Consider the following 26,451-nt stretch of genomic DNA (forward strand, 5'->3'; position numbering starts at 1 on the left):
TACTGTGGCTTTGGTGCCTTCCCGCTCTACCCCTGCAGCTGAACCCCTTTTAAGATCCCCAGACATGTTTTCATTTAATGTTTCCTTTATCGTCCTTCCACCAAGCTGGTTGTGGGTAGGACCAGCCACATCTTGTGCAAGTAATGTGAGCGGGAGGGTGGTTTCATAATTGCTCCTGGTCCAGGAGGATGGTTCAGGCATGCTCCCCCAGGTATCCTCTCCATGCATGCTGGCTGGGGCAGGGCCAGCTGCGTGGGGGTGTGTGTGTTTTATTTACAAGTGGACATGGAAGGCGTTGCAGCCAGGAGGGAAGATTATTGGGTTTTGATGCTCCAGTGAGGGAAATTCCAAGCTCAAATAGCCACAGTTGTGATTCAGAATCATATCATGCCCTTAAATTCCTCTTCACGTTCCAAAGTCCACTCCCCTCTTCCCCAGTTATCCTGGAGCTGTTTCTTACACAAACTGATCTCTGAAAACAAGGACACAGGATTTCATCCCAGTCTTTGATTTCTTTGGAGAAAATAGAGGGATTTATTCCCAATGCCCTTGTGTTGACCTTGCCGGAGGGAGAGGGCCAGCCAAGCTCATAATGACCTCATCCCATCCCTACTGGATTTCCTGGGACATGCAGGCCCTCACTCTTCCGCTGGCCTTCTGTGATCAACCACATTAAGTCCATGAGCTTTGGAGCAGATTACAGCAACATCTAACATTGTCCTTTTAGGACTTGAGCGTGAGGTCAAGCAAACACACAGAGCAATCATTATGCTTTCCGCAGTCCCAGGGGGCTTCGGCGTCAGCTGAAGGAGCGGGAGGGGGTAGCGGGCAGCGAGGTGGGGCTGAGTCTAGGAACTGTGCTGTCTGTAGCAGGAAATCAGCCTGAAAAGAGATGGAAGGGCTTTGGTGGGAAATAAAATGGCACTCTGTTGTTGATGGAAAAAGATCTTGGCAGGACTGTTGTTGTGAGTGTTCTGTGGCTTAGAAAGGAATTTCCTACAGGCTGGACTAACCATTACAAATGTCTCTACCTTCAGGAGTCCAAGGCGTGCAGTAGAGCCTCGCCGCGGGAAATGTCAGCTTGGACAATGGGCGCCCGCGGTCCAGAGAAACGAGGAAGTTTCTTTAAGGTAAAAGGAGGCCTTGACTGGGGTTGCTAACGGGCATCTCACTCCCTGTGCTGGCTGCACGGAGAGCTGCAGGGCTGCAGAGAATGGTGGGGGAAGCCTGCTCTCTGAGCCAGCTCTGGCTGGGGACCCTGCCTGAGCCCAGCTGTGAGCTATTCCCAGATTTTACAGGAGGCCGGGGCTTTTGTGAGTCAGTGTGCTTCCAGACAGGCCCAGGACCCAGGCATGGGGAGATGCCACCTGAGTGAGGCAGTTGAGGCATCCTTTCTTTGTCAGCTGCCAACCTGGTCCTTTTTCATCTGGACAGTTTTTGATGGAAGCTGGACTTGGTATTCTAGTGGGTCGGTTGTAGGCTCCTGTGCTTTTACACTTGGCTTGATTCTGTGAATCACTTAAGTGCTCATTAAAAAAAGAGAACTACACACAGATCCCTGGGCCTTACACACAGATCCCTGGGCCTTACCCTAAACTGACTTGAATGTTTTTGCTGGTGTATTTTATCAACACCCCAGAGGCCTGAGAGAACCAAGGCAGCCTGATTAAAACTGGACCACTTTTCTACATGCCTTTTGATGTCAATGGGAGACCTTGCTTGCTTAATGAGATGAGCTACTCAATGGGTATTTTATATATTCTGTGTGTGTGTGTGTGTGTGTGTGTGTGTGTGTGTGTGTGTGTGTGTGTGTGTTTTAAATTAAGACCTGACAATCATTTCTAATTTACACTTGAGAATTGATTTTCTTCTTATGGTGTTTGCTTTGCATCCACTCACTCACCCTCAAAATAATGCAAACTCATTGTAGAAAATTTGGAAAACACAGAATCATGTAAAAGAGGAGGGAAGTGGAAGTGAAATGTGCATTTGAAATCTGTCATAGGCTAGTCATAGCATTTATATGCTTCCTGTTTCCAAGAGGCCAAACCTGATTTATTCTGTCAGTTGTGGACTCAAAAAAAAATCCATCAGAAGAGCCTGTTGGTAAAGCAAAGCCAAGTTCATTCAAGCAACTGCTGTCAAGGAGGGCATCGCCAGGGCACAGGCCTATTGGTATCTCAGGTCAGGAGGCATCTTTATAGGGTTTAGAGGTCCAGGCCCAAACCCTTTAAGCTGTGCTTCTCAAGGCAGAGAATCGACTGGGTTTCAGCAAAGTTTGTGACATAATATAGTTCAGGAAGGGTGGATACAGCAAGACGAGGGCCTTAAAGGGAATCTTGGCGAGTAAACCATTGATCAGCAAGCTGTTTTCCCAGGTGAGCAAACTGTGCCAGGACAGATTGTTTCGTAGGAATTTCCTGCCGTGAACAGCAGAGTTATTTATTGGTTTACAATGACTTCCTGGAAGAAATACTTAAGTTGTGTTGACACAGATGGTCTCGATTCTCAGTCCTAAGAGTTAAGCTTTGTGGACGCAGCCATCTTAGTTCGCAGCCTGTTTACTTGATTTGAATCAAACCTGTGTAAAATCCACCACTGGAGGCACAAGAGGAGCCTCTCAAGCCTCCTGTAGACCAGGCTCCTGACTCCTCTTTGGTTCCTGGATTCTGTCTTATGCTGAGATATTTATTTCATCCTGGTGGACAGGGTGGACCCAAACCCCCCTTCTCCCAAGGCACCGCCTACATCAGCCCAAATATTGGATCGTCCGTAATCACCACCTTATGCTCAGGAAGTGCAGTGGGGCTGAATCTCACCTAGTAGTTAGATTTTAAAGTCCCAGCAAAAGGAGAAAATGGAATAGAGTCCAAATTGCCTTTGAAAATTCCTGAGGAATTTGTTGGACCCAATACTACCTACTGTTAAGTCCAATGTAGCCAGTTTTTCCTGCAGTCCTGGGAAAAATCTTTTTTTTTTTTTTTTTTTTCAGTTGAATAACAGGTAAAGTAGTTAACTTGTATTTCTGGGCCATGTCCTATGAAAGAATCCATCAGACAAGAGGTGAGAGGCTGCCTGAACCCACTGAGGGCAAGTCTGCTTCTTCTCTCCTGAGTCAAATGCCCTTGAGGAAAATGTGTGAAAGTGTCTGGAACTATATAACTTGGTGTTGTCTTTTTTTTTTTTTTTTTTTTTTCTGCAGAGCTTAAATTGTTTCATTTATTCATTAGATGCTCCAAGTGGATGATATAGTTACCTTATACTACTTTCTCTCTTCTTCTTTATAGACATTGTTACTCTTTACTATGGCTATTTTGTAATTAGTTATTATGGAATATTAATATCATTCATTATTATAATATTAGATAAATAATTTTGTTTGTTATTATTAATTATTCCACAATTTAGGCATGCAGTTATCCATAAGGATGAAGGCAACTGCCCCTTGGAGATTTAATACTGGCTCCTTGGAGGTTCGTTGTAAAAATGGTTGCCAGGGTAGCACTCAAGGTTGCCAGGGTAGCACTCTGTTGCTGAGATGGGCTGTCCCTCCACACAGCCCTGGACCCACTGGCTCTTCATTTACTCGTCATGCTTTTTTTTGACTCACATTGATTGAGCACCTGTGATCAGCTAGGCTCTGTCCTAGGCACCAGGGAGAGAAAAGCCAGAAGCCATCTCACTTCATGGGGCTTTCAGTCTGGTACCAAAGAAGGATATTGATCAAATATAATAGTAAACCCATAATAACGAATTATAAGAGAAAACAATGCTTCGTGAAAGAAGTAAAAGGGACTCTGAGGACAGATGACCTGAGTGGGGCCCCAGCTCAGTCTTTCCTAGGAAGTGGCCTCTACTGTAGAGCCAGGGTTGAATCTAGGGACTCAGTGAACCTCTTGTGTCCCTGCAGGGCTGCCTTCCACACACACCAGCGATGCCCTACATCCAGGTAGGACCACTTCATAAGGTGTGGGAATTCGTGGTTACATTCTTGGCTCACAGCTGAATTCCACATGTTCATTATCCCTTTCTTGGTTATTAGGGCTCATGTGATTTTGTGCAAAGCGTGGGTCATTGAAAGACAATCAGCAGACCTCTTTTTCAGCGTCATCTTCCCCTATCCAGTGTGTGCTTTTAAGCCAGAGTTGCTAACCACAAGCAGCGAGCCTTGATCTGTGGTTTCGCATCTGTCCTGGCTCCTGGAAATGACCCAGATGAGTTGCAGGACGCGAGGGTCCTGGGTAAGGTGGATGGTCCGAGCATTCTGGTGTAATTGAGGAAGTCCCAGGGTTATGGCGCTCGTGGAGTCTCTTCCTGGAAGCCTGGCCACAGAAATCCTGTGCTGGACAAACACATGGTCCACAGCCCTTCCCAGCATCATTGCTACTGTTCCTCAACCACCCTTAAGAAAAGTATCTTCCTGCCCTGCAAGGTCTCTGTGAAAACGTGTGGGGGCAGACAGGTGATACCCTAGACAAGGCAGCACAGTTTTCTGCACCTAATCATAGACATGGACACGGAGAGCTGTCAGATTGCAAGGCTATGTTGAGTGAAAGAGACAGTAAGAAGGGTCTCATCTGGGCTGGAAGAGTTCTAGGTGGTCCTGGCTGAGGGCCGAGAAGCTCAACATCATCTTGGAACCCTCCTCTTCCTGGATTCCCTAGCTTCCACAAGCCACCCCTCCCCAACCCCATCCAGGCACCCAGTGCTGGCAGATCCCCCTCAAGTCTTCAGGATCCACCCCTCCTTCCCTTCCCTACATCCAACTCCCTACTTAGGGTCTCGTTCTTCCCTTTGTGGGCACTGCAGATGGTGCCCAGAGTCCCTCTGCACCACCTCTGAATGTGGTGGGTCGGTTGTTTCTTGTCAATTGTTCCATGCATCTGAGTTGCCTGCTTGCAGACCCCGGCTCCGTGCTGCACCCCGGACCAGGTCTGTACTCTTCACCTTGACATTCGAGGACTTTCAGACGGTGCTTCCACCTTCTCCTTCTCCCGGCTCTTTCTCCACCGGTCTTGACCCTGTGCCCTCACGGGTCCACCTCTGTAGCCCAAACCTGCTGTGTCCCTCCTCCTCCCCACCCTCCACCCCTCCCCATCAGGCTCCCAGCTGCCCTTCCAAGCTGGTGTTGACCCCCTTTATCCATTGACACGGGAGCTCATGTGGGCTGAGCGGGGTATCTGCCTGGTGGTAGAAATGTCACGTAGGCCTAGCCGTGGCCCCGGCATAGTGCCAGGAAGTCATCCTCAATTCACAGCTCGAGCACTGCCATGAGGGATTCGTTCTGTCTTCCGTTGCCATGTCCGTGACCCCGAAGGGGATCCTCTTGGAGCAGAGAATGGTGCGGGAAGAGGACTGGTGTGATTGCCCCCCTGAGCAGTTCTATGTATGCCTATACCATTCTTTTTTAGGTTCTATTCCCACATAGGTCATTACAGAGTACTGAGTAGAGTTCCCTGTGCTATACAGTAGGTTCTTATTAGTTACCTATTCTATACATAGTAGTGTGTATATGTCAATCCCAATTTCCCAATTTATCCCTTCTCTCCCCCTTTCCCCCCGGTAACCACAAGTTTGTTTTCTACATTAGTGACTCAAGTTCTGTTTTGTAAATAGGTTTGTTTGTACCATTTCTTTAGATTCCACATATAAGCAATATCATATGATATTTGTCTTTCTCTGTCTGACTTATTTCACTCAGTATGACAATCTCTACGTCCACCCACCTTGCTGCATATGGCATTATTTTGTTCTTTTTTATGGCTGAGTAATATTCCATTGTGTATGTGTATATATATATATATATATATATACACCACATCTTCTTTATCTGTTCCTCTGTCGATAGACATTTAGGTTGCTGCCATGTCCTGGCTATTGTAAATAGTGCTGCAATGAACATTGGGGCGCATGTGTCTTTTTGAATTATGGTTTTCTCTGGGTATACGCCCAGTAATGGGATTGCTGGGTCATATGGTAGTTCTATTTTTATTTTTTTAAGGAATCTCCATACTGTTCTCCATAGTGGCTGCACCAGTTTACATTCCCACCAATAGTGTAGGAGGAGGCTTCCCTTTTCTCCACACCCTCTCTAGCATTTATTGTTTATAGATTTTTTTGATGATCACCATTCTAACCAGTGTGAGGTGATACCTCACTGTTTTTTTTTTTTGATTTGCATTTCACTAATAATTAGTTTTGATTTGCATTTCACTAATAATTAGTTTTGATTTGCATTTCACTAATAATTAGTTTTGATTTGCATTTCACTAATAATTAGTGACGCTGAGCATCTTTTCATGTGCCTCTTGGCCATCTGTAGGTCTTCTTTGGAGAAATGTCTATTTAGATCTTCTGCCCATTTTTTGATTGGGTTGTTTGTCTTTTTGTTATAGAGCTTCATGAGATGTTTCTATATTTTGGAGATGAATCCCTTGTCGGTCGCTTCGTCTGCAAATATTTTCTCCCATTCTGTGGTTTGTCTTTTCCTTTTGCTGATGGTTTCCTTTGCTGTGCAAAAACTTTTAATTAGGTCCCACTTTATTTTTGTCTTTATTTACAGTACTCTAGGAGGTGGATCAAAAAGATCTTGCTGCGATCTGTGTCAGAGAGTGTTTTGCTAATTCTTCATAATAATATTGCAAAGCATACTTGACATCAGTACTCGGTGTGTCTTTTCTTTCTTCCTACATGCTTACACCTGGAGAGGCCTTAGAACAGTGCTGCCCCATAGAAATACAAAGTGAACTGCAGATGTCATTTTAAATGTTCTAGTAGCCACATTTAAGAAAACAAGTGAGCGAAACTGATTTTTAATAATATATTTTATTTAACTTAGTATATCTAAAATATTGTCATGTCAACATGTAATCAATATAAAACTATTAATTGGATATTTTACATTTTTTTTTTTAGTACCATGCCTTTGAAATCCAGTGTGTATTTTACGCCAAGCGCGTCTTGATTCAGGCTAGCGGCATTTCAAAGCTTCCACAGCCACATGTGACCGGTGGCTTCTGTATTGGAGAGTGAAGGCTTATGTTTTGTGTAGTCTATACCTCCTCCTTTCACAGATAGTGAAACTGAGGCCCAGGGAGGTTGAAGTGCCAGGGGCTGGTTATTAGTCCCCAGCAGGGGTAGGAATTGTACCTGCCTAACTTTCTCATGTGGTGCCCTCATCCCATGTAGCCTTCCTGAGGGTTCCACTCTGATCGCTTCACCCTTCTCCAGAGAGATTCCCCCAGGAAACTCCATCTGAAGAGGTCATGGGGACAGTGGCCTCTTTCTGGAGCATTGGTTGGCTTTTTTTGGATACACATGCATATCTTTCACCATCTGCTCCAAATACTTCCAGGACACAGATCGCACACCCTGCACCCCTACGCCCACCCCGGGCCTGACTTTCTAGGAATGCCCTGAACGTTTTGGACAGCAATTCCTGTTCGTGTTTCCAAAAAGCAATGGATTTCATGGTTGTAGAGGGCAGTTTCCCAACACATTTTGGCCATCCATTTCTGATATTAAATGTTGCGTGTTAGGCCACAACACATTCTCACTTGCTTCAAGGAACTTTGCCTTTTAAACATCAGGAGTGAAATAGATTCCGCCAGGTCCCCTCAACCACGTTATTTCTACAGGCTTACTTGTAACTCTGAGTTTTTATAATTAGGAGGATACCAAGGAGGAAGATGTAGGTTTGAAGGACTCTTGTTTCAATGTATGATTTTCAAAAAAATTAAATCATGCGGTATAAAATGAACACCTCATACAATATAAAAGGAACATCTGTCAAAGCTTTATTCAAACTATGCATGAATCCAGGAGGCCAGTGTAAAGCTGGTTCAACGAACACTTGGCCAGGTGATGTATTTGTAGTTGACTTAAAAAGTCATTCTGTAATAAGTTTGCTAAGTTCAAGTCAAAACTGGCGGTAGTACTACAGGGCAATAAAACTGTGTCCTTTGGGGTAACCTTTTTTTTTTTTTTGTCTGAACAGAAATCTCCAGGTTGACTTGTAACTTCCCAGTGCCTGAGTCCTTCATTAACAGCACAGAGCAAAGTCAAACACAGGTGCACCCCTTAGATAATTAAATAATCTTTAGGTGACATAGTTAAACAGTGCCAGAGCATGACCATGAAAGGATGTATTCAAAACAAAAGACCCTTCCACCTGGAAATTTCAATACTTTCTTATAAACAACCCATGGGTGAAAGGGGAGATACATACTAGAGTTATAGAATTTCTATTAAAGAGATAATCAAAACAGTACCTCTCATAATCAATGGCATAGATTTAAGACAGCAATCAGAGGAAAATTCGTAGCACTAAACACTTTATCAGAAAAGACATGCTCCACCCAACTTTTTGCCTTATTTCTAAATTTTAAACAGCACTCTTAACAATTAACACTGAAATGACTTATTCCCTACTGCTCTTACAACCCTCTCCTTCCCTTGTCCCCAGATTTCTCCAACCAGGGATTGTGTCTTAAAAGAGTAAATTTTATCAGTGAGATTGTAGAACTGAGGGATAGCTTGTTCTAAGTTGATTGATTTAAATACCATTAGAAGGCAAACTTCCTGTTCACAATGAATCATGGATGTATTAATAGCATTGACTTCTGGCCTCTTTTCAATAATGTGGAGTCCTCATGTTGCTGGTTTGGCTATTGCTCTGATACCTAAAGTCAGCTGACGGAAACCTTTTATGTGTGGCTGTCACCATCAGGATCGCTAGACCAAGGTGAAAGGATGGAGGCCCATTTCCCAGGATAATATTCTTTCAAATGTCTGTAGGTGGTAAACAGAAAACCACCTTCACAGCAAAATCTAAGGCTATATTATCTATTGCTGTGTAACTAATTGCCCCAAACCTTAGTGACTTAAAGCAACAAGCACTTATAAGAGTCTCTGCAGGTCAGAATCTGGGTGTAGTTTAACTGAGTGCCTCCAACTCAGGGTCCCTACGAGATTGCAGTCAAGTTGTGGGCCAGGCTGCAGTGTCATCAGAAGGCTTTACTGGTGGGGAACCTACTTCAAAAGTCACTCGGTGGGTCTCGGTCCCTCACCACGTGGGCCTGTCCACAGGGCTGGCCTCAGGAAGTGGTGGCTGGCTTCCTCCAGGGTGAGTGATCCAGGAGAGACCAAGAGAGATGAAAGCCACAGTCTGTTAAGAACCTAATCTTGAAGGTGATACCCCATCACTTCTGCCACATTCCATTCACTAGAAGCCAGTCAAGTCAAGCCCTCACTTAAGGGGATGTCATTCGAGCGTGTGAATGACCAGGACTTGGGGTCACCAGGGGCCTTCATAGACACCAAAACATAGGAAAACAATTTAGTCAAAATTCAGAAACCTACAGGGCCAGACAGAATGATGGACAGTGCGTGAGTGGGCCTGGAGTTGGCAGGTACTTTGGGTGGGGTCCCCTCCTGGAAGGGGAGGCTACTAACGCAGTCCCAAGCAGATGCTGTCACAGAAGAGTGAATGTGGGTCCTCTGATTCCTCTGATATTCCAAGAGACGCCAGAAATCCAGATTTTTATGTAAGAGGATCCCAACTTTAAAAGTACTGGAGGATGGGACTTCCCTGGTGGTCCAGTGGTTAAGACTTCGAGCTTCCACTACAGGGGGCATGGGTTCCATCCCTGATCCCTGGTTGGGGAACTGAGATCCCGCATGCCACGATGTGGCAAAAAAAAAAAAAAAAAAAGAGAGAGAGAGAAATTAAATTAGAAAGTATTAAAATAATAATAATAAACGTACTGGAGGATGAAAGAAAATGCATCAGAAGGCTGGCTTTGGCCTCTGGGCTCTCAGTGTGAATTCGTAATTAGTTCTCTTAATTACCTGTGTTAGTAGGCGGGGAGATGAGACCATCGGTGTGGAAAGCTCAGCCTCCTAACACCACCAGCCCCCCAGGAGCTCCAGGGCCGTGCAAGGGAGCCAGACGCCCAGCTTCTGTTTCTCGTGAGCGTCTCGTGCTCAGCAGTGATGGAGCCTGCGAGTGCCAGCCGAGCCGTGCGAGGCAGGCTTATCCACAGATGCACCGAGGGAAAGCAAGGAAACGGGCAGCAAGTTCCTTCAGGGATTAAGACGGTGCCTGGGGTTGGCCCACGGTCCCCACAGTGCGCAGGGACCTTAAGTTGTAGAGATTCCTCCTCCCACTTTTAGGAACAGCTTTGGCTAATGGGGTACTGAGAGCCCACTGTCCCAGTTAGAAAGGTGTCAAGGGAGGAACTAATGTGGGATAGCATCTTCTCTCTCCTTTGCCTTACCTTCTAAAAAGTAGAATGGCCTGTCCAAAAATACCTCTCCCACCTTCCTGTAATGCCAACTGGAGATTCCTTTGAGTCAGCATGTCCTAGCAGAGTGTCAAATGATGTCATCAGTCATTCACAACTTAGTATAAACTAGGGCTTTCTGAACCTCTAGCTGAGATCAGCCCAGAGACGAAATTTGAATTCATGTGCATTGAGGAGGAGGGGGTGGAAAAAGGTAAACTGGGATCTCTGAGAGAAGGACAGAACTCAGGGACCCACTGCAGGAGGGCCGAACAGGACAGGCACCACTCACCCAGAGTGGGGAGGATGTCAGGAAGTAGTCAGTGAAGATACAGACAAGCACGCCTCCTGGACAGTCTCCAAACACCATTGCCCTGAACCTGGAGGCCAGGTGGTTCCAAGGGGCCCTTTATTAGGACACATCTTCCTTCACCACTCAAAGAAAACTGGTTCTCTCCTCACAACACTTCTCACACCTAAGGTGTGGGCTTTGTCCACACCAACCACTTCTCCAACTCTCTGTGGACACCAGTGGGATGTCCTACAGTTTAACTCCATTCTAACACTACCTGGAGTTAGCACAGACCCCCAGGTTAAGGGCTCAGTCCCTCAGGACTACCCCCCACTTCAGGTGCCAATCGCAAATAGTGAGTTCCCAGGTCACCCACACTTCTGTCTGGCTTGTCCTTAAGTTCAATACAGGCAGACCATGGAGATATTGTGGGTCTGTCTGGTTCCAGACCACTGCCATAAAGCAAATATCACAGTAAAGCGAGTCCCACCAATTTTTTTGGTTTCCCAGTGCATATAAAAGTTATGTTTATGCTATCCCATAGTCTATTAAGTATGCAATAGCATTATGACTAAGAAAAAAACAATGTACACGCCTTAATTTTAAAATACCTTATTGCTAAATTTTGCTAACCATCATCTGAGCCTTCAGCGAGCTATAATCCTTTTGCAATGGTAACATCAAAGATTGATCATAGATCACTGTAACCAATATAATAATGACGAAAAGGTTTGAAGTATTGCGAGAATTACTGAAATGTGACACAGAGACACGAAGTGAGCAAATGCTGTTAGAAAAATGGCACCCATCGCCTCGCTTGATGCGGGGCTGCCACAGACTTTCAATTTGTAAAAAAATGCAACATCTGGGAAGCACAATGAAGCAAAGTGCAATAAAACGAGGATAATTGCTACAGTGGCCACAGAACTCAGGGAAACACTTTATTTACTGTTACCAGTGTATCATAGAGGACATTATAAAGGGATACAGATGAACAGGCAGGGCGAGATCTAGAAGGGTCCCGAGCAAGGAGCATCTCTCCCTGTAGAGTTTGAGGTTGTTACCCTCTCAGCTTCAGCAACTGGAAGCTCTCCAAACTCCTCCATTGAGAGTTGTTATGGAGGTCGTTGTGTTGGCCTGTTGAGTAAATCACTGGCCGTTGGTGACTAGGTCAATCCCCAGCCCCTCTCCCTTCCTGGTGGCGGGGTGGAGGTGGGGCTGAAAGTGCCAACCCGCTAATCACGTGGTTGGTTCCCCTGGCAACCAGCCCGCATCCTGAAGCCTTCTAGGGGCTTCTAGCCACCAGTCATCACTGACTTAAACTCAGGCATGATGGAAACTGGTTTGCAATGAATAACGAAAGGTGCTCCCATCACTTCTACCACTCAGGAGGTTCTGAGAGTCTTAGGAGCCCGGACAAAGACCGAAAATATATGTATTCCTTATGATGTCACAACAGCACAGGTAGGACAGGCGTGGTCGAGAGTCTGTCTCGGCAGGGAGACAAACCTGGTTTTAATCTCAGTTCCCGTACCTACTTCCCATGTGACTTTGAGCGACTTAACTCTCTGGGCCTATTTCCTCATCTGGAAATTGAGGATAAAGCCACCTGCCTCCCTCCTAAGGCCGCTGTTACACGAATTCAATGATATTACCCCTAAGCGCCTGGTACACATTAGAGGTTCAGAGGTCGCAGGGCCCCCGAGCGCCAGGCTCTACATTTGGCCGGGCTGCATCCCCCTGTGAACTTGTGCTGGTTCGTTTGGGGTGTGGGTTTCTTTGCAGGGACTGGATTCTCCTTCAGACAGGTGAAGTCCTGCGGGTCTGGGGAAGGCGTTGCCCTCACATTTCCGTTTGCTCAGCTGTTAAGTAAGGGTCTTCCACAGGAAGGACTTCCTTCCCCGAAATTTCACGGATGAGAATCCCTGTGGGTTCTTGTTAACTAACATAGACATTCCCAGGCCCGTCTCATATCCATAAATCAGAACCTCCAAGGGAGGGAATGGAAGGCTCTGGCATTAACAAGGGCCCTGGTGATTCCTGTTTTGGGAGCCACCAGAAGACACCGACTCACCGGGTAAACCTGTCAAGGTGAGATGCCCGAGTCTGTGTCTCTGCATTTGCCTGCATTTTAGGAAGTAATTGACATGTGAAATGCGGTCGCCAGGCAGATGGGCAGCGTTGGCATCACCCGGAATTTGTGGCCGAGGCAGCCTCGACTAGTGGTTCTCAAAATGTGCCAGCTCCCAGCGTCAGCTTACCTGGAGACGTCTTAGAAATGCAGGTTCTTGGATTGTGGAATGTGGGAATCGGATGATGGGGTTGGGGCCTGTGGTCTGCATTTTAACAGGCTTGCCAGGGGGAGTCAGGTTGGAGAATCACCACTCTATGTCTTAGATTTGAATGACTAAACAGACTGATACAAAAAAACATAGAAATGGCTGAATTCTGGGCTTGTCTCCATGTCCCCGTCTGGAAAATGCAGTGACATCACCTTCCCGGTGGAGTTGTGAGTTCAGACATGGTACTTTGATGATTGTGCCCACTTACTCTCTGCAAGCCTTGGAATAACTGCCACCGTCTGATAAGATGTTCTGGTTTTTTCTGTCTGTGCCCTCACCCCACGCCCATGTTTCATTCACTCTCTCAAGAGCAGCTGCACACAGACACTGAGGCACCCGCCCCAGCCCCTGTAAACCAGAAGCCAAATCGCCCACCAAGCCTCTGACACCTGCCCACGGGTGCTCAGATATTCTCTGAGCTGAGGTTCAGCGATGTGGGCTCCTCCCCTCTCCCGGGAAGGCTTGGGGGAGGTGAATTTTTAACTCGGTTGTTGGTCTACACAGCTGTTTGCCAAAGGAACCGAAGAACAAACAGAAGCAGCATGTCCTTTGCTGAATGCCTGGCATTTTGGCAAAAACTACCATCTTGGTGCCACTTCACATGCACAGCCCGCCTTCCTCCTTATTCAACTACTTTTAAAAATTTATGTTTAGTTTCACACTCTCCCAGGCCTGTTCCAAGCACTTTCAACCCATTGAGTTATTTAATCCTCACACTATCGTTATGCCCATTTTACAGGTGGGGAAACTGAGACCGGGAGAGGTTACAAAACGTGCCCAGGGTCACACCATTTGTCAATTCTGTGGTGGTTCCCTGGTGACTGTACTTCAACTTGGAAGGAATTTTGTAGAGATGGGACCTAGCACCCTTGGGGCCTTAAATTGTCGACCTTGTGCCTCGTCCAGTGCTGAAATGAGATACTCCCCCCACACCTCTTTCCAGATTGCAGTCCCTGTATTGGACGCTGGTTAACTAAGATGTGAGCCTGACTCCACTTTCCCTGCTTGTCAACCCCAGCCTGTCCTCCACTGGCCACTCACAGATATCCCTTTTGGACGACCACCTCTCAGAGTTTCCTGCCTCAAAAAGTGGGGATTGTTCTTTCTAAAGACACCCAGGAACACAACCTGCATCAGAGTCAGGGTTTACTAGCCGCTGCAGCTGCTGAGAACATACTAGAAGAACGCTCAGGCAGAGGACTCTCAGCAAGAGGGCATCCGGAGGCGCGTAGTATAGGTTTGGGGCTAATTCTAAGGAATGAGGTTGCAGATTGGCAAATAAAAATACCAGACACCAGATGAATTTGAATTTCGAATATAACATAAGTACATCCTATGCAATATTGGGGACATACTTACATTAAAAGAATTATTCACTGTTTATCTAAAATTCAGATTTAACTGGGCACCCTGTCTTTTATCTGGCAACCCTGAAGGAGGATTGGAGTGTCATCAGGAAGCGAGGGCAATCCCGTGATTGGGCAGTGGGTTTTAACCAGAAGGCAGGAGGAATGGAGGGAGTCAGGCGCCAATGCTCCAGAAGCAGCCGACTCTGTGTGTCAGAAGAGGGGGCCGTTTAGTCATTTTTGTGGTTTGAGTGTCTGTGCTCTGTCTTGTTTCAGACCTGGCCCCTGGCAGCCTTGTGGAATTGGTGTGTTGACATTCTGTGTGTGTTACTTAAGTTCAGATGGAAACATGCCAGTTCTTGTTGAACTTCCCAGTTCGGGGCTTGTTTCCGTCTCCCGAGAAGCTGATGGCTGAAGATGCAGATCCTCTGGGTTCTGGTCCAGGACAGCCAGTCCAGTCTAGGCCGCTGGTTCTCTGGACATACTTTTGGTTGTTACAGCTTGGGTGGGTGTGCAGCCGGCGGGCTTCCTATCACACACAGGCAGCCCCCAGAACAAAGAATCATCTGACCCTAAATTTCCATTGTGCTGTAGTTGAAAACTCCTGGTCTGCAATGTCAATTAGGAAATAACCCGTTCCTGGGGTTTCTCTATCTCTGGGGCAGGTCTTCCAGAAGTAAAGAAAGCAAGAAAAGTGTGAGTGTAGTTAGCACCCACCGTCCTGAAGTAGTGCCACCTGGGTCTAGGTCAGCACCTGGCCATTAATAGTAGGTGTTCAATAAATATGCTGAATGAATGAAAAAGCGTGTAATGCATGTATGTGTGTATTACCCATATATCTTTCATTTCTTCAACCTGTATTGATTCAGCACCTATGGTGGCAGGGCCAGTCCTGGGCACTGAGTGTGCGGTGATGGGGAAGCAGATAACGGTCAGAGAAACTTGAGCTTGAAGGACAGACAGGTAGGAAAGCCTGAGGGGGTAGGGCTCGTTGAGGAGGTGGTGTTTAAGCTGAACCCTGCAGGAGAGAAAGAGGCAGGGAGAAAATTATTCCCAGGCAAGGGGGAAACACACAAGCCGGGGAGCAGGGCCTAAGCCTCTGAAAGAAGAACAGGGTGGCCAGTGTCTGGGTGGTGGGAGACGGGGGTGGGCATGAGGTAAGGGCCCGGTGTGTGGGGGGCGTGTAGCCAGGGCCATCGTGCTGACTGGGTGAGGACCTGGGAATCATTCTTAGTGCAGTGAAGCCATGAGCATTTGGGGGAGAGGGAGTGACATGATCCGACATGTGTGCAGCCCTCAGAAAGCTTGGCGACAGCACCCTGTCTTTAATCCATCGACCCAGAAAACTAGAGTGCAGTTCACATCTTCCCTGGTGCCCGCCCCTCATAGGGTGCAGAGTGGGCCTCCCACCCAGCACAGCTCAGCTTGCTGGTCAACCCACCCATGTCCCCGCGCCTGGCCGCTCCCTCCAGAAACATCCCTTCTCCCCTCTCCCAAAACGCCTCCCGAGTCTCCCCATCACCTCTGGTTCACTCTGCCTCACCCTCCACCTTCTCATCTTTATTGTGCACGTTGTCTTGGCCTGTCTGGAGCCGTGGACTTCGTGTTTTCCTTCTCTGAACCTTCTCAGAATCGGCCTTGCAAACGCTGGACCAGAGCCAGCTGCCACTTGAAGGCAAGGCGTTTAGGAATGTCGTGAGGTCTCAGTGTGTATTTGTTGCTCAGGCCCGCCCCAGAGTTTTTGAAATAACTCCTCTACCTGAAATATGTGGAGTAGACTGGAGGGCAGACACCCAGGCAACCGGATAGTCACTGAGGGCAGAGTCAGCAAACTGCCACCCTCAGGCCAGACCCGGCCAGCACCTGTCTTCATGGTGGGGACACAGACACACCTGGTCATTGAGGTGCTGTGCACGGCTGCTTCCATCCCACAGTGGTGGAGCCAAGTTGCTCCAGAGACCGTACGGCCTCTGGAGCCTAATATGTTGACCCTCTGGCCCTCTGTAGGAAGAGTTTGCTGAGCCCTGATTTGGGAGATAATTGCATTTTACAACTGAATTCTCAAAGGCCATCTTGAGTGTGGGTAGCAGCGTCTCCAGTTTACAGATGAACACATGGCAGGGCCACTGAGGGCCTGGTCTCCAAGGACGTGGCCCATGCGCTTTCCCGAACCACATTCCCTGCCTCCTATAGGTAGGTCATCAGAAGTAGCCAGAGTGAATATACCAGAGCTCTCGACCTCTGGTGCCTACAGGGGCCAGGTGCATAACCTAAACCAGTCGAGCCCTCCCAGGTGCAAGTTGGTAATTGAGCACTGACCTTTGGCCTCAGTATTGGCAAACAGTAGGGAGTGGTGGGGACTGAGGCAAACCGGAAGCAGATATCCCATATAAAGAGGTCAGCATCACCACGGCCCAGAGTTTTTCAGTTTCAAGAAGCTAGAAACCTAGATTTTTATGGAAACCTTCTGATTTTTTTTGTATGAAACATCATTATGTTTAAATGCTGAAACCGTTTTAGTTATAAAAGACAGGACAAGCCCACGTGATGCGAGTCAGACAAAACATAGGCGAGTGTGTCCAGAGGCCTGCAAGGACCTCTGATATATGACTTCCACGTTGGAGGGACTGTCAAAGCCGTCCTCGGGAAGGGTGGGTCCCTAACGAGATGCCAGGCAGCTGGAAGTTGCCCTGGGCTCTAACCAGGGGAGCTTTCATACCAGCCTTTAGCCCTGGCTTCTGGGCAAGCCTTCAGCTGGGCATGAGAGCAGCTTCAGACTCCACTTATCCGCAGCGGGTAGGAAATGCCCAGGAGCCAAAAAGGAGACAGACGCAGGAAGGCTGAGCTAGGGATGTCCCGGGGAGCCCCAGGGTCTGAGATGAAGCTGGTAGGTTCATCCTGGGGACAGCCAACAGGAGCTTCCCAGGGGTGCACACGTCAGCCTTCTCAAATGTAGCAAAGCCCAGTATTACCTTCAGTGCCTCAAAGATGTGCATCCTTACCTGGGAAAAGACTCGTGGGAAGGTCATGGCTCTGCAGGTTCAAGAACCCTGTCTGCCAAACCCTGTTGCTCCGTTACCACCTGCTTGATGTGGGACAAACTCTCCAAACCTCAGTTTCCTCATCTGTGAAACAGGGTTACAAAAAGCCCCAGACCTATCACACCGGGATGATGTGAGGATTAAATAAATGACATGATGGGTGGTACCCATTAAGTGGTAGCTGCCATTGGCTGAAGCTGGCTGACAAAGCATATTTCTTTACCTGTCCTGTGACATGTGATGTGGATGTCCTGAGACTTCCCCAGTTAGGACAGCTTCTGTCTGTCCTTCACCCGTCACATCCATAGAGCTACCACCTCAAGGCCTGACAAGACTCATCTAAGAAGCATCACGTTATGTTCTGTACATAAGAACTTCAGAAAGACTTTGGACATCAGAGAGAGGGAGAGACTAACCCACTGGTAACTAGAATCATGGTGCGGAAGGAATCGCTCATTGCGGGGCATACAAGTGAATGAGAGTTGGGGATAATTCGAGGAGCGCAAAGACATCATCATTTATAACTAAGGCTTCAAGTTCAAAAGTTCAGAGTTTTTCAGAATCAAACTGGAGAGAGAGAAATGACTGCCAGGCAGGAGAAGGTAATGCTTCATTTCCATTCGGAGAGATTCGTGGTCATTTGATGAGCATCTCCTATTTGAAGGAGCTGGATTTCGGGCTTGAGTGGCGGAAAAAAATCCCCACAGGGAACACTATGCCTGTGTTCAAGTTTTTGCTAGTAATCTACTAAAGGACATAAAACACTGTCCCCAGTGCGGCCCATTTCATAATCTCGCCCCTGAGCCCCTCTCCCTGTCTCCTTCACCCCTGCCACTCACCCTACGGTGCTTTCCTGCCCTACCCCAAGACCACACTAAATGCCTTTAGAGTTTCCCAAAGCCTGAACAATTCTGACCCACCACCACCATTTGTATATGATTTTAAATATTTTTTTATTTTTCCCACATGACACACAATTTAACTATATGATGAAATTAAAATGCTTCCTTCCTGGAAACCTTTGACAGCCAAGTGCTGGGCTCAGCAGCCTCCACCCACCACCGGCTGGGGCTCTTATGGCCACAGATGTATGGGCACCTTCCCTATGCTGGTTCCCATTCATCCCCCCACCAAGGGATCATCACCCCTTTTACAGATGAGAAGACTGAGGCTCGGGGAGGTTACGGTCTCCCCCAAGGGTCCCCCAGGCGGCAGGAGCCCAAGCTGGCCTTCCAACCAGGGCTGTGTGGTTCTGGGGCTCATCAGGAAGCTCAGCGGGTCTGCCTGGGGACCCCTGAACCTTGGCTCGCCAGCGGGCTAAGCAGGAGCCCCGGTTAAGGGGCTCATCTCGGTGTGGTCAGGGTGCCCAGGGGCCGTGGCACAACCAGGCCTTGGAGCCCAGTGGCCTGTGCAGGAAGAGGTGTGTCGGCCACACTTCCTCTGACTAGGGGTCCAAGCCTACTTAGACGCAGATTTTGAGGATGAGGAACAGAGCTGCCTGAACTTTCCAAAGCAGAGATTTCCCAGCAAGAAGTGTGCAAAGTGAGCTTTGGAGATGAGCTGGGAGAAATTAGGGAAGTGATTCCTGGCAGCCTGTTTCGTTTTTTGGGGTTTTTTTTTTCATCTTTATTGGCGTATGATTACTTTACAATGGTGTGTAAGTTTCTGCTGTGTAACAAAGTGAATCAGCTATACGTACACATATATCCCCATATCCCCTCCCTCTTGCGTCTCCCTCCCACCCCTCTAGGTGGTCGCAAAGCACCGAGCTGCTCTCCCTGTGCTATGCTGCTGCTTCCCACTAGCCATCCATCTTACACTTGGTAGTGTGTATATGTCAATGCTACTTTCTCACTTCGTCCCAGCTTCCCCTTCCCCCCTGTGTCTTCAAGTCTGTTCTCTACGTCTGGCAGCCTGGTTTTCATTCTTAAGTATGTTGTTTTAATCCCCCCCTCAACACCCCGGGGGTAGGGAGTGAGGGTTTTTAGTGATGTCATTTCAAATTTATAGCAGAGTTGTGACAATGGCACAAAGGATTCTTTGTATTATATACTATCATGTATGTTATATAATATCACATATACATGCTATACAATTTCAAATTTCCATAAAAAGTTTCAAGAAGAGTTCAAGGGCCTTCTGTATGCTCACAGAAGTCATCTGGCCATAGACAAGTTTCTTGTCTGAACCAAAATGCTCAGATCCAAAACCAGGCGAGAGCTTTTGGGCATTGCTTGTAGGCACCAAAGGAAGGCATGTGGGGTTGGACCCAGCTCTCTAGCTCCAGCCCCGACCTCAGGCCTGCAGGTCAATGCTCCTGTTGTAAGGCCAGCTCTTCCCTCCTGGAGGGTCTCAGCCCAGCCACCTGGTTCCAGGAGGCTTGTCCAGCATTGGGAAGATTCCCAGTATCCTGGGCTGGAATGGTCACTCCTAACCATCTTGATGTGTGAACATCAGGCTGTTCTCCATCCTAAGTGTTTGGTGTCATCAGGAGAAAGAAGACGCCGAGGTGTAGGGACACGTGACTGCGGGGGCTGCATTTTATCCCGGCATCAAGAGGCCCTGGGTCCGTAGGTGTGGAATCGGTGGACAGGCTCTCCAGAGGTCACACCTCTTCACATCTCGGACCCTCTGGGGCTTCGCTTCAGACGACCGTTACCTTCTTAGGGGACCCCACGGTTTAGAAGCTGGAGCTGGGCTATTGTAGCTGATTTCCTCCAGAGACGGTCCCTGTAGCATAGATCTGTAAAAAAGACAAAACAGAAAACTCTGAAACCCTGTTTTCTGACTTTTATGGATTCTGGTTTTTAACTGTGGTAAAACATACGTAAAATTTACCATTTTAACCATATTTAAGTGTGCATTTCTGTTGCATTAAGTATATTCACATTATTGTGCCACTGTCCCAACCATCCATCTTCAGAACCTTTACATCTTCCCAAACTGAAACTCTGTACCCATTAAACACTCACTTCCCTTTCCTTCCTCCCCAACCCAGCCCCTGGCAACCACCATTCCACTGTCTGTCTCTATGAACTTGATTACACTCTAGGAACCTCATATCCGTGGAATCGTACAATGTTTGTTCTTTTGTGACTGGCTTATTTCACTCAGCATAATGTCCTCCAGGCTCACCCATGATGGGGCATGTATCAGAATTTCCTTCCTTTTTAAGGCAGAACAGTATTTGATTATGTGTATAAACCGCATCTTGTTTATCCATTCATCCGTTGATGACCATGTGGGCTGCTTCCCCCTTTCACCTATTGTGAGTAATGCCGCTGTGAACGTGGGATGGATTCTGCTTCTAAAAGTTTTTAGTTCTCTTGCCCTGAATACGAACATTAAAACGTCTCTGATAGAGGAACATCACCCACAAGGTACGTGAGCATGTGTGTTGTGGGGAGTGTGTGCTAGGACTGAAGTGAAGCCTGAGTCTCTTGCAAAATGCAGCTCCCGGTGTCTGCCAGCTGGGGCGGGCGCCGTGCAGTCTGCTTGGTGAGCAAAGGAGCAGCACTGTGACTTAGGGCCAGTTAAAGTTGTCAAAGTCACTACCGGCTATGGCCACTCACCAGGCATGTGTTTCCTGTTACTTTTCTCTGTCTTACCTTCCCGGTCACATTGTAAGCCTTTTTAGGGACAGGGACAATGTCTTATACGTCTTTCAGTGTCTGTTTAGTCCAGTTCCCCAAAGGTGGCTGATCTTCAATAAATGTTGACAGTGGCTCTCATTGCAAATCTGCTATCTACCCGCACTGTGCATGGACATCTTTGGTGTCCAGATATGCCAGATATGTACTTTCCCACCATCAGCAGGACTTTTCAACAGCTGTTCTCTTGTTTGCAGCTGAGCAGCTGAATTAAATTAGTGAATGGAAGTCTTAAAACAATTCGAGTTGATTAACCTATATATATACATATATATTGGTTTTGTCCTCAGGGCTCTTGGACCCATAGAACCTCGCTCCACGTCAGCCGAGGAGTTTGTTGAAATGCAGAATCTCAGGCCCTACCCCAAACCTAGGAACCGAGACCTGCGTTTTTGCCAGGATCCCCAAGCGATGCACGTGTGCATCCCACTTTCGGAAATACTAGTCTGGGGAACATTATTCTGCTAGTTTCATTCTGAGTGATAAAGAGGGTGGCAAACCTCTTTGTCAAACTTGTCCTGTTCGTGTAGAGAAGAGACGAGGCCAAGCGAGCGCTGGAACGCCGTGCCCCATTCTGGCACTTAACCTAAGCAGAGTTGCAAGAATAGTCCCACGTATACCTGTTACCTGGGAACATTAGGGAGGGACAGGCACCCAGCTGCCTCGGATGGAGGAGGTAACCTGAGAGGCCTTTTGCTCTGAATTTATAGCGAAAAGAACCACACTGGTTGGGGTCCCCAGCGGCAGGTTCAGAGACAGGTTATGAACACCAGCAGTCTGTTTGGGAAGTGATCACCAGAAGCTCAGGCCTGGGCGTAGGGAGGTGAGACAGAGAAGGGAGAACAGCCACTGGGGCTCAGTCCCGCTGGGGGCCTTGGGGAGACTGTGTAGTGAGCATCAGAGCTGTCCCTCCTGGGTGAGGGGAAGCTGGGGTATCTGTGCATGGAGCCCCTCCTGCTCTGACCTCATCCGCCCACAGAGCATCCACAGCCTTGGGCAGAGGCGTCCACGTGCTTTTGCAGCGGAGCCTGAGGGAGCAGCGACCCCGGGAGGTACGGGCGGGGTGCTACCTGTACCTGCTGCCTGTATCCCATCTGAAGTTCTGGGGTGCCTGGGCCGACATCTACATCAGAGCTCCAGGTCCTGATGAGGAACAAAGCCTTTGCATTTTAGTCAGTTTCAAAGTCTCAATGATTCATCGCCTCCGAGTTACTACTCATCTTCACAAGACTGAAAATGACCAGACTTTACATTGTCTCACAACCCAAAGTCCCTTCTCAAAGTCCCTCTGCCTTCTTCCTTCCCTAAATTAAATATCTGTGCTCAGAGGATATTGTCATACTCAATTTACAGAAAAAACATTTTAAATGATAGATTTCAAATTTTTCATCTTCATGTCGCAAGTTGGAGATTCACATCTCCTCTCCTGTTACTTTCCCTTTGAATCCTTACTCCATTTCTCTTTTTTAAAAAAAAAAATTAAAATTGAAATTCCAAATACGGCAGTTACTATTCCTAGGGGCCATGTCAGCATCTCCTGAAGTCAGCATTTCCTGAAGAGTTTTTGTAGAACACTGCTCCTCGGAACGTGTCCTCAACAGAATCTTAAAGATCAGAAGGGCTTATAAGAGGAATCTAAAAACCTAATAAGACACAAGAACTTATTTATAAAACAGAAAGAGACTCACAGACTTAGAGAATGAACTTCTGGTTACCAGTGGGGGAAGAGTGGGGGGAGGGATAGATTGGGAGTTTGAGATTGACATATACACACCACTATATATAAAATAGATAACTAATAAGGGCCTGCTGTATAGCACAGGGAACTCTACTCAATACTCTGTAATGGCCTATTTGGGAAAAATATCTAAAAAAAGGGGATATATGTATATGTATAACTCACTTTGCTGTACAGCTGAAACTAACAAAACAGTGTTAATCAACTATACTCCAATATAAAATAAAAATCTTTTTTAAAAAAAGATCGGGCTTCCCTGGTGGCGCAGTGGTTAAGCGGCTGCCTGCTGATGCAGGGGACACGGGTTTGTGCCCCGGTCCGGGAGGATCCCACATGCCGCGCAGCGGCTGGGCCCGTGAGCCATGGCCGCTGAGCCTGCGCGTCCGGAGCCTGTGCTCCGCAACGGGAGAGGCCACAACAGTGAGAGGCCTGCGTACCACAAAAAAAAAAAAAAAAAAAAGATCAAGAGGGCTGTGGAATCCTACACATTCTGTTCTCTTCCTGGAGACCTTCACTCACTCACACCGGCTTCTTAAAAGGTTCTGAGGAGTGAGTCCACATGAACTTGTTTAACTGAATGTTTAACCCAGTTTCATTGGCTATTTCCAATGTTACTGGAGCAGTAACTCTTTTTTTGAAATCATGTCTGTTCACATCCCACACTGCTAGTGTTGGGTGAAAACCATTTGAAGAAATGCCACTTGAAACACTCTCAGTGCATTTGGAATTAGTAGCGCTGGGGTGGGCTGAGCAGAGGTAGTGAGCACAGAAAAATTACAGCTCAGAGTTCACACTGGTTTCTGTAGATAGGAAAAAAAAAAGAGAGAGAAAACTTCCTCACGTTTAACTGATGTTTTGGAATGAGCAGTGACTCTGATTCCATAGTGAAGTTAACCCCTGGCCTGTAATTGAGTAGACTTGTTTAAAAAAGAGGTGGGCTGTGTGGGTAAGGTACAGCTCTGAGTGTCAACCTGGCCTCGAGGCGGGAGGAACACAATTCATTAGCTCAGGCCATGACAACTGGCAGAGCATCCCATTTCCTTAGTTTTATCAAGGCCTGCACCAACCAAGTGGTATATTGCTGCACTTCCATTTGGCAGCTTTTAGCACCTACTGGCAGACTATCATATTGCCAAACCCAGGAGCTCTGAAGACTTGTCTAACTGCTAGGCTGTTAACTCCAGGCTCTGTATGAATTCCACCCATTGAACTATTCTTTTACTTCTGCTTTTCCCAAAGAAGATAGCTATTTTTCCTATGGAAAAAAAAAAAAAAAAAAGCTATTGCAGAAAAAATTCTTAATGTAAAGAAGAACGAGAATATCACCTATGTTGTACCCTCTTTAACTGCTCCACCTGGAAATGAGCCCTGTAAGAATCTTGATGCTGATGAGTACAGAATTTTGCTTTCTCTGTTTGTAATTCTATTGTATTACATTAATCCATAGATAAATATATTACATAAATGGGCTCAGAGAATACATACAACTTTTTTTCCCACTGAATAACAGGTCTCTGTATTTATATACTGACATATCAATAAACATATATATGTGTGTGTATATATATGACAGAATCACCGTTTTAAGGGCTGTATAATATTCCAGTATCTTGCTGTACCACACTTTTAAGGAGGCCACTGTTATTAGACACTTAGTCTTTTTTCCATTGTTCATTATTATAAATGATGTTCCCGAGAACCTTCTTTAACATATACCTGAGTGCTTCTTTGGATCAATTCCTAGAATTGGAAATGCTGAATTCGATAGTTTGCATACTGAGTTGCAGATATATACATTCAGATTGACTTCCAGAAAGGGTGAGTCATTATTTCTCCTCCAGGGCTTATAGAAAGCCCTGTGCAGGCAGCTGCTCGGTAGGAAGCTGGAGGTGGTAAAAGGGAAGTGAATGTGACTTAGAGATTTATGCCACCGCATTCCGGAAAGGCTAAGGGGGGCAGCTGGCCATCACCAAGAGTTTGAGCCAGAAGAGGTGTTAGAAATCCATTGATATATTGAATGCTTAAGGAAACTGAAGTCCTGAGAGGTTAAGCGACCCACACCCCTCACCCTATACACACACAGGGCCAAGGACCCACAGTCGTCAAGTCTCTTAGAATGGATAGATGTGAAAAAGTCTATAATTCTCATACAAATACGTAGTGAGTGTGTGTCAGAGATTGATTTAACTCATTATGGAGAAAATCAACAAGTTATTAAAGCCAATCACAGATGGCAGAGACTAGCAAATAAAGAGTGGGCCAGTTGGTCCAAGTGTCCAGACCTGAGGTATCCTCCGGATCCCTCCCCCTGCCGATGCCTCAAAAGGCAGACCATTCACCAAGAATTTTGTATCCAAGGTCCAGAAGTTGGTTACTGAAGGTGATGAATGCTGACACGGATGCAGTTGATGCTGAAAATCAGGTGGAACTGGAGGAAAAAACATGACTTATTAATCAAGTGTTGGAACTCCAACACACACGTGAAGATCTCTCTGGAAGAGTAGATGCAGTGAAGGAAGAAAATCTGAAGCTAAAATCAGAAAACCAAGTTCTTGGACAATAAGTAGAAAACCTCATGTCAGCTTCTAGTGTTTTTCAAACAACTGACACACAGAGCAAAAGAAAATAAGCGATTGATATCCCTTATGTCTTATGGAATTGCTGCTGATCTTTTTTTCTTTAAAACTTGGATAGGGCTTCCCTGGTGGCTCAGTGGTTGAGAATCCGCCTGCCAATGCAGGGGACACGGGTTTGTGCCCCGGTCCGGGAAGATCCCACATGCCGCGGAGCAGCTGGGCCCGTGAGCCATGGCCGCTGAGCCTGCGTGTACGGAGCCTGTGCCTCGCAACGGGAGAGGCCCGAGTACCGCAAAAAAAAAAAAAAAAAAAAAACCAACTGGATAGATTCCAAAAGTTATAGTACTTTTGTTTGTGGCTTCACTGAGTATTTACGAAGATAGTGTCGGATCTAAGCAAAATTAAGAGCATAACAGGAGACTTCCATGAGTTTGTGTATTATGTTAGTCTACAAAAATGTGCAACCATATTGTAGAGACTTTATAATTAGAAATGCATATATTTATGAAACTTGAAAATGAATGTTATATCAAATTTGCTTTGATTTATAGGTTTAGCATTGTCTTTTATTATAGGCATAGTTAGAGATACAAGAAGATAACCACCGTGTTATGAAAAAGTGACCAAAATCACATACTGAATGCACAGCTTTATATACCCTGTCCACCATCACGTGGCTCTTCTCCATTTGCTTTCTTCCCATTTTCCTTCCCCTAAGGAAAAAATTGGTTTCACATTTGTAAAAAAGTAATTTTAGTTAATCATCTAAGAGAGTAGCCCGAACTCTGCTGAAACTTAACCAAAGTAAGATACTTTCTCAGTTTAGGGCTTACTTGTTATATTTAGTAATAAGATAGGATAGTTGGTTTCTGTTTAATCAATTGAAAACGGGAGCTATAAAGATGAAGATTTTTCTTTGAAACTGAATTATCGTATTGGGAAGATTTGTCGTTAAAAACTTCCTTTGCACAAAATAATCCACTTGATATCTGAAAAGATGAGCTCTGGTTGTGTGTGTGTTTCAAATAGAAAATTTTGAGGAAAAATAGAAATAGGGTAGGAAAAGTGTTCAATACTTGGTAAGTACTTGTAACCATCTCCAAATGTTTTTAGTCCAGATTTGTGTTATCTTTGGCACAGATTAGATTTGGGGGGGAATATATAAGAAAATGGATTAAGTTTG

General features: G+C 46.5%; 1 protein-coding gene and 1 pseudogene across 5 annotated transcripts in view; both read left to right on the forward strand.

Annotated features, from left to right (window-relative positions):
• RIN2 (Ras and Rab interactor 2) overlaps window positions 1-26,451 on the forward strand; it is a 229,177-nt gene that overhangs the window by 123,198 nt on the left and 79,528 nt on the right. For 4 of the 5 annotated variants that reach the window (XM_059038842.2, XM_059038843.2, XM_067013790.1 and 1 more), the window contains one exon: window positions 1,038-1,130. In XM_059038842.2, the coding sequence (XP_058894825.1) occupies window positions 1,074-1,130 (57 nt within the window). In that variant the 5' untranslated portion in view covers window positions 1,038-1,073. Of the gene's footprint in view, window positions 1-1,037; window positions 1,131-26,451 lie in introns of those variants that run through there. The other variant, XM_067013789.1, reaches the window with a different exon arrangement.
• Window positions 1,065-25,355, forward strand: LOC131740999 (short coiled-coil protein-like; annotated as a pseudogene).

Source organism: Kogia breviceps, chromosome 14 (assembly GCF_026419965.1).
Source record: "Kogia breviceps isolate mKogBre1 chromosome 14, mKogBre1 haplotype 1, whole genome shotgun sequence".
NCBI classification, from domain to species: Eukaryota; Metazoa; Chordata; class Mammalia; order Artiodactyla; family Physeteridae; genus Kogia; species Kogia breviceps.